General features: G+C 35.8%; 1 protein-coding gene across 1 annotated transcript in view; it reads left to right on the top strand.

Moving 5' to 3' along the window:
- Positions 1-3,768, top strand: part of CACNA2D1 (calcium voltage-gated channel auxiliary subunit alpha2delta 1) — a 446,724-nt gene extending 442,956 nt beyond the window's left edge. The window contains exon 40 of the mRNA XM_029928178.1: positions 3,135-3,768. Coding sequence (XP_029784038.1) covers positions 3,135-3,251 — 117 coding nt within the window. The 3' untranslated portion in view covers positions 3,252-3,768. The remainder of the gene's footprint in view (positions 1-3,134) is intronic.
- Positions 3,769-8,349: the final 4,581 nt, after the last annotated feature.

Here is an 8,349-nt window from a genome sequence, read left to right as displayed (position 1 = left end):
AGACTACAATCTAGAGTAAACATAACTTTTATATGCACTGGGAAACCAAAAAATTCATTTGACTAGCTTTATAGAATATTCAGTTTACTAAATATCAACAACTGGAACTGAACCTGCAGTGTATCCAAGGTATGCCCGTACATGAAGGAGGCTTGACATCACTTAGGAGAGACATGCACATCTAAACTTCAGTGGTATCACCTCACACTTGCTAGAATGGCTATTATGAAAAAGACAAGAGGGAACCATTGCTGGCAAGGATGTGGAAAATAGGAGTCCTATGTTGTGGTTCTACCCATTTACTTTCCTACCAATATGAAAAATAGTATGGAGATTCCACAAAAAATTAAAAATACAACTATATGAATCAGCAATTCTAGGTATTCATTTGAAGAAAATGAAAGCACTAATTAGAAAAGACATAGAGGAACCTGAGCGGCTCAGTTGATTAAGCAACCAACTTCGGCTCAAGTCATGATCTCACAATTTGTGGGTTTGAGCCCCACATTGGGCTCTGTGCCGACAGCTTGGAGCCTGGAGCCCGCTTCATATCTGTGTCTCCCTCTCTCTCTGCCTCTCCCGATTGCTCCCTGACTCTCTCTCTCTCAAAAATAAACATTAAAAAAATTTTTTAAGGGCGCCTGGGTGGCTCAGTCGGTTGGGCATCCGATCTTGGCCGAGGTCATGATCTCAGTTTGTGGGTTCGAGCCCCATGTTGGGCTCTGTGCTGACAGCTCAGAGCCTGGGGCCTGCTTTAGATTCTGTGTCTCCCTCTCTCTCTGACCCTCCCTAGCACTTTCCCTTCCCCCCCACCCCCCCACCCCCGTCAAAATAAATAAAAATTTAAAAAAAATCTTTTAAAGAAAAGACAAACACTCCTATGTTGACTGTGACATTTTTTTCAATAGCCAAGATACACAACCTTAATGTCTATCAACAGATGAATGGATATAGAAGTGGTATATAGATAGAGGACAGCCATCCATTTGTCACAACATGGTTGGACCTTGAGGGCATTATGCTGCGTGAAACAAGTCAGATAAAGACAAATACTGCATGACATCACTTAGATGTGAAATCTGTTTTTACAAAACACAAATTCATGGAAACCAAGAGTAGGAAACTACTTGCCATTATCTAAAGAAAAATAGAGTTTGGTGAAAAGGGTACAAACTTTCAGCTATAATATGAATACAGCCTGAGGATTTAATAAGATATGATGACTTAACAGTTGATAACACTGTAAAGTTAAATATTCTCACCCAAGGAGGAAAATGATAAATATGTGGGTATTGGACACGTTACTTATTTGATGGGGGAAGGGGTTATCCTTTCACAATGTCTAAGTATATCAGATCACCTAAATGTAAACTTCAAGTATCTTACAATTTTATTTGTCCACTAAAACTGGAAGTCATACTTTGAGGGAGAAAAAAAAAACACACAAGAAAGCAAAAAACCATGTTCCTATTAAAAAGGATAAAAGTAGGAGTTTTTAACAAATGGGTGGAATTTAAAGCTATAGGGCTAGATTAGATTACCTGGGAAGAAAGTATAAATTAAAAGAAATAACCCTTGGAAAAGTCCGTCATGTAGAAAGCATAGAGAACCATGTTGAGGCAGAGAGAGCAAGATGAGCCCAAAACAAGTTTGGAAGAAACCAGCAGTGTTAGGCAAATAGACATGAGAACATATTTCAAGGGGAGAATATTCCACATTGCCAAATGCTCCTGACAAGGCAAAGACAATGAGGACCAAGAAGTGATCATTATTCTATGCTTCTCCTTGGACTTAGTTGATTATGAAAAATAAGCTTTTTCTTAATAGATTCTTTTGTTTCTTTCAGACAGCTCTTTAACGGACACATTCTGCCGCAAAATGTAACTCCTAGAAATTTTATTTACTGAGTGGCAAGTACTGTACTAAACCCTAGTGAGGAAAACAAGCCAAAGAAGCTGAGTCTTTGTAAAAATTATTCTGAACATTTTACTCATTTCTTCACTTACATAGCCTAGTCTTTTGATTACTGGAAGGTGAGGCTTGGCATAGTGAAGGCTTTAGGGAAGAAAACCTCATATCTAATTATTTTCCTAAACATCTGTTTTGTTGTTGTTGTTGTTGTTGTTTTTGAGAGGAGAGAAAACACAGGCATGCATGGGAAGGGCAGAGAGAATGGGAGAGCAAGAATCCCAAGCAAGCTCCACACTGGGGAAGTGGGTCACTGTCCCACCAACTGTGAGATCATGACCTGAGTCGAAACCAAGAGTCAGACACTTAAACTGACTGAACCTCCCAGGCACCCCTCCTCTAAACATCTTTTATGAAATTCAATAATGAAAGGGAATTAAAAGGTCTAGAAAAAATTACAGAACACAGAACCTAGGAATAAAAGACAAAGGATAATTTTTCCAACAGTAGGGTACTTAATCACTTCATGAGCCCTCACTACACAATGGGGCATGCAAATAAGTATCAGTTGCTTGTATTTCATGGTTCTGTAAACTAGACCAAGTCTCTTGCTGGCTTAGCTATTTTGAATATGTTTTTAGAATGTCCTTTCAGGTAAGGTTCAAATACATTATTTTTTGTTTTAATTTTGGTCAAGATCCCGATGCCACATATGCAGCATGGTATGTGTACCTTCGAGGTTGGATATAAGGAAGGGGATATGGAAAATAGAGAAGTTTATTTCTCAAGTTGATTTTACCAGCCCCAAACTTTGCCTTATTGACCCTCATGGCTAAAATCATAATTCTTGAGAATTATACAGTCTACTAGTAAATTTTACTTTTACTTCTTATGTTTATGAATATATAAGAATATCTGGAACTATGAAAGTTTTCTTTTTATTTAGCAACTAGCATATTACTCTAAGCAGCATTTTTTGTTAGCTTGTTTTCCTTCTTAGTCATCAAAGTCTGCAACCCAAAATATGAGGCATTTGTGTAACAGTACTAGAGAAATTGCTTTATTCAGAACTGTTGAACTATAAAATCTAGAGTAATGTGATTTATTTGGATTCTTATTAAAGAGTTTTGTAAGGTGAGTTCAGAAGTGGACTAATCTTGGGTACTCTGAAAGATTCTTCCTGAGTATTTCTTCAGGACTTTTCTTTTTCTTTGTCTTTCCAACAGGAGGATTATACTGACTGCGGTGGTGTTTCTGGATTGAATCCCTCCCTGTGGTCCATCATTGGAGTCCAGTTTGTACTACTTTGGCTTTTATCTGGCAGCAGACATTGCCAGTTATGACCTTCTAAAACTAAATCTGCATTATTAAACTCCAGACCCTGCCAGACCAAGAGCCCTCAGTTGCATTAAAATAGGGTCAACTGTGGAATCAGCAGAACTCTAGCTGGGCCCATCCCATGGCATAAATCTAAGGCGCCGACTCATAGGACACCCACTGGCTGCATGTCAGGGTATCAGATCCTTGAACTTGTGTGAATGCTGCATCATCTATGTATAACATCAAAGCAAAATTCTATACATGCTCTGTTGGAAAATTTGAGAGTTTGTTGTTGCGTTGTTGGCGATTACATGTAAAAGGGCTCCCCATACTGTTTATCAATCATACAAATTGTCTTGACCTTGACAAGGAATTTTAACCTGCTTCAATTCTTGTTCTTTTACCAAGCAAATCTCTAGAGGAAAAAACGGGCGTTATTTTTGCCTTCCCATATTGTTCTGTTAAAAATTATTTCCTCCTTTGAGTAGTGATTATTGAAAGAGAGAGAGAGACAGAGAGAGAGAGAGAGAGAGAGAGACAAGAGAGAGAGAGATAGAGAGAGAGACTGGTATAATCTGGTGAAATAGAAATAATGGCTTATTTTCTATAAAAAAATTTGCCATAAATAAAATGCCTTATGAAGAATGGCTTCTCTGCCAAAAATCTAACACAAATGATGACCAATTAAGTTTAGTTGAGGGAATGAATTGCTGTTTGAAAATATTAACTAAGAAACTATTAAACTAAAGGTGCTTGAAGATGCAATTTGAATATGTTACCTATTTCCTCATAAATGTAAGCCCTTAATAAATGCTTCGATGTAATGTTTCATTTGTTCACAGTAAAGTTATGTAGTGCTAGCCAGATATTTCAAAACGCTCTGAGAAGCTTGTTGGGGGGAGGGGAAAACGTTTTTTCTCGTGATAAATGAACTTTGGTTACCAAGGGTATTTTGCATGATGCTGCTGCTATTTTAACTTTCGGTTTGTTTTTCTCTTACTGTAGAGTATAGTCCTTTGAAAAGTTAACCGAGTGACATTATTGTTATGTAAGACTCTGAACCTTGCAGTGGAATGCACTTAAGTCATCCTTACAAATGTCGTTCAATTACTCTGAATATACTGTGCAATGTCAATGCCGAATGATTGGGTTAGGGAAATGGTGAAATGGGAATTAATGGATTTTATACAGACTCGTGCTTTTGCCTGAAAACCTATGTACAGATATTTTAAGTACATAAATCAGATTTGACACATTTATTTTTTGAAGAGTACATATATGTTCTCAATGAAGATTCACACTAGGTTTCCTCTTTGTTCATTGGAATAGTAGCACATACAGTCCAAACATTGCTGCTGCTGCTGCTTCTGTCCCTCCATTTTAAGCAGTATGATCACTTGACCAAAATTTCCATGCAGTTTGCTGAGGGTTTTATAACAGTCTGAACAAATAGGAAACCTTGAATCTGTATGTATACACATGAATACTTGATTGTGAATAATCAAAATTGTTTTTATACAGCCTCATTGGTGAAAATGATTAGTGTAGTAAATCAGATATTACATTATAGAGTAATATGGTAGATTATTATTTATGCTTTTAAAAATAATTTTCAGGAGTCAACAGTGTTTAAAGAAAGGGTAAAAACAATGAATGTGTAATTCTAGTTCAAGTGAGTATTTCTTCCGAAGGCTAGAAGTATGCAGATATTTTTTATGGCAAAATGCATTTGTTCTTCTTTTGAACATGCCAAATACTGGTGTGTGTATATGCTGGAAATTTTCTTATGTCATTTTCAAGTCAAAATCTTATTATCATCATCCAGCATGCTTTAATATGCTCTGCATATCAAAGACATAACCAAGTCTGCAGCATAGCCTCAAAGACATTTTTTTTGTTTTTAGCTTTGCATACATTTGTAATTCCCTCCCACCACCAATATGCCCTAGGTACCCTTTGTGTATATTTGCTTATTTAAACTATTTTTTACTTATAAATGGGGGGGATGGAATCACTTTGCCAGCTACTGTTCTAGGAGTTGACATCAGTTACCATTTTTATCTCATTGTTGTGATTTTGTAGTCTCATTTGTAACTGGTATTGACATTTTAGGAAACACCAAAGTGATTTAAAAAAAAAATACGAAACTTTTCACTCAAGTAACACTATGTTTAAATCATGTTGTTTGTTAATTAAATATTTAAAACTTATTGTTACCTTTTGCTAGACTATTTTAAGTCATGAAAGTGTTGGGAAGAGGATATCAAAATATCAAATTATGTTAGTCCGTGTGTATATATGATGCACATTAAAACAACTGAATTGCTTCCAGCATACAACAAACTACCTTAAAATTATCTTTAAAATCTATTAAATATATTTTCATGGCTAATGTCACTGAAATAGTATGTTTTCATCAACTGCATTATTGTTGCATTAATCACAGTTAAACTTGGCATCTCTTGGCAGGGTCCTATTGATTCCATTTGCCATCAAAATATATTTACATGCACGAGTCTTGCTATGATCCTTTATTTTCTGTTGTAAAATAAGCCTATATTATGAGAACCACAATCATAGTAATAAATTGGCTAAGAATGTGTTTTCTGACTAAAAATTGTTCTCATGCCTAATACTGGTCTTCCTACTTTTAGCATTATTTCAAAGACAGTAACACTCACCACACCAAACCCTTATATTTAATTTAGGATTCTTCTGTGAGTTCTAATTGTTGACAAGAAATTAAATAGCCTGTTATAAATATTGATTTTTCAAGACTAAACAATAAAAGAGATCAAGAAAAAAAGCTTTTAGACTCTTAGGGTTATTTAATTTTGGCTCTACTCATCCAGTTTAATGTAGTTTGTCATTAAAACAAAATCAAAATAAGTCTTACATTGGTGTTGAGTAACAGGAATGATTTTTGCATTAATGGCTTCTTTATATTTTCTTCATGTGAACAACCAGCATTACTGCCAAACACCAATCGTGGTCCATATTTGTAACAGGTTTTTAACATGACATAGTTAGCAAGTTTGATTGATGAGATTTTTAGGTCCTGGGCCTATAAGATTTTAGTATGATCTTTTTTCATGTTTCTAATGCTTGAGGCGTTACTGCGTAACTTGGAAAAAATACAAAACAAAACAAAACAGTGTTGCTGCCATATGTAAGTTTTCCTATTAATATTCCTTTTATTAACTTTAAAACTGGCCTTACTGGGTTCAAATAGGCAGTATCCCTTTTAAGTGACCTTTGCAACCCAAGTGTTACTTGCTTATTTGATGCTCTCTTATATTTTACATCTCATTTTAATCTTCGTCTCCACCAAAGCTTAAATTCTATGTCTTAATTTAAAACTCTGAACTATTCCATTAGTTGTTAGTTGACACTAAGAAATCTAGAGTAGACAGTTTGACCTTGTGAAACAAAATGGACATTGTGACTTTTTTTAAGTGTAGAATAGAATGATCTCACGTGCCCACAATTTAAATGATCTCATCATTATCTAGAACTTATATTGTTTTCCCATTAGCAGAATGTTAATATTGCTAATACTCCGTATACATTTCTGTAAAGAGCAAATCAACACAACAGAAGTATCGAGTGTTGAATAAATTCCAGAATTTCAAAGACTCAGACAACCCTTACCAATAGTTTCATCTACCTTACTTCTAGTTCACATAATTAACTCAAAGAAATCCCACTGAGACTAAGGGGATACTGTCTTGTGTAGATGCCAGTTGAGTTTACAGCGTGACCTGACAAAGCTGTCCTTTTTGTTGTGCTGTATGGTTGTTGGATCATGCTTTTAGGGATACTTTTATTGAAATGCTCAGTGTGCATCCATGCAAAAGGCCAATTGGCTTTGTGAACAAAAGATCTTCTCTCCCCTTTATTATGTTCTCTTGACACTTTTGTGGAAATTAACTAGCCTGATGAAACACATTTTGTAAAAATTTGTATAATACTGTTATAAAAATATTTATAATCCCAGAAAATGTTGTGTTAAATCTTGTGCAAAAACAGTATATTCAGAATAAAAGTTTATCATTTAAAGTCACCACAGTTTGGGTTATTTAATTATATAGCATTCAGTTGAAAGAGACAGAAGTCTTTTGTCATAAATATATTTTCATCAAGTCTTCCTGAATGTAAGATGGTGAAAATAAAACGTGGGACCGGCAAAGGGCTTTTCCTATTCCAGACTTCAACTCACAAACAGATGTGCTTACATGTCCTTTACCTAGCTGTCACCCTTTTCCTATGGTTTTTGCCATCATCAAGGCCTGTGAGAAGGTTCGGACTTTGGGCTTCTATTGTTAAAAAAAAAAAAAAAAAAAAAAAAAAAAACTTCAACAAAAATTAAAATAACGTTTCCCTGTTTCTTTAAAACTATGGGAAAACCATTTGAAAGAAACAAAGTTAGAATATCTGAAATGCCTGGATGTTTTATACATCTGACTTTTAAATAGGTCTCCTAGCAAACAGCAGCTGAAGTAGTGAGGGCTGGTGTCAAGAATTAAAAACAAAACCAAACCAGACCCATACATTTCTTTTACATTTATAGCAGTGTACCACCTCCCCTCATATGCTCACCTAATAAAGTAATGAGCCCAAAACTGTGTGGAATCTAGTGTAAAGGAAGCCTGCTTTTCTTCCTGTGGACTCTAAGAGCACGAAGGAATGCAGTACGTTGCGCACCAATGATGGTGATTACTGGAAAAACTGACCTCTAGTTTCTGATCAAGGCATTTCAACAGGAAAAAGCCTACATAAAAGTGTAAGGTGGATAACGTTTGCTTTTGGAACATCTGGCTTCATTTTGTACCAATTTATCTCCTCAATCAATCCTCTGACTCCCCAGAGACGCCCTCATTTCCTCTATCAATCATCTTGAACCCATCTCCACCTCTTCCCCTGGGACTCGCTTCATCAATTCTCCTTTCTCAAGCATATTCAGTCTCCCCTTTCTGCAGGCCGACTTCTCTCTGCTGGCAAACACATTCAGAACACCTCTGTTTAAAACAGACACAAAAGGCAAACATCCACTTGTCCCTTACCCCTATTACTTCCCAGAGTTGTAAACTTAGGATTAAACTATCCCTTCGCACATTCACA

Source organism: Suricata suricatta, chromosome 2 (genome assembly GCF_006229205.1).
Source record: "Suricata suricatta isolate VVHF042 chromosome 2, meerkat_22Aug2017_6uvM2_HiC, whole genome shotgun sequence".
In the NCBI taxonomy this organism is placed as follows: domain Eukaryota; kingdom Metazoa; phylum Chordata; class Mammalia; order Carnivora; family Herpestidae; genus Suricata; species Suricata suricatta.
The sequence above is the reverse complement of the archived record's forward strand: the minus strand, read 5'-3'. Positions and strand labels throughout refer to the sequence as shown.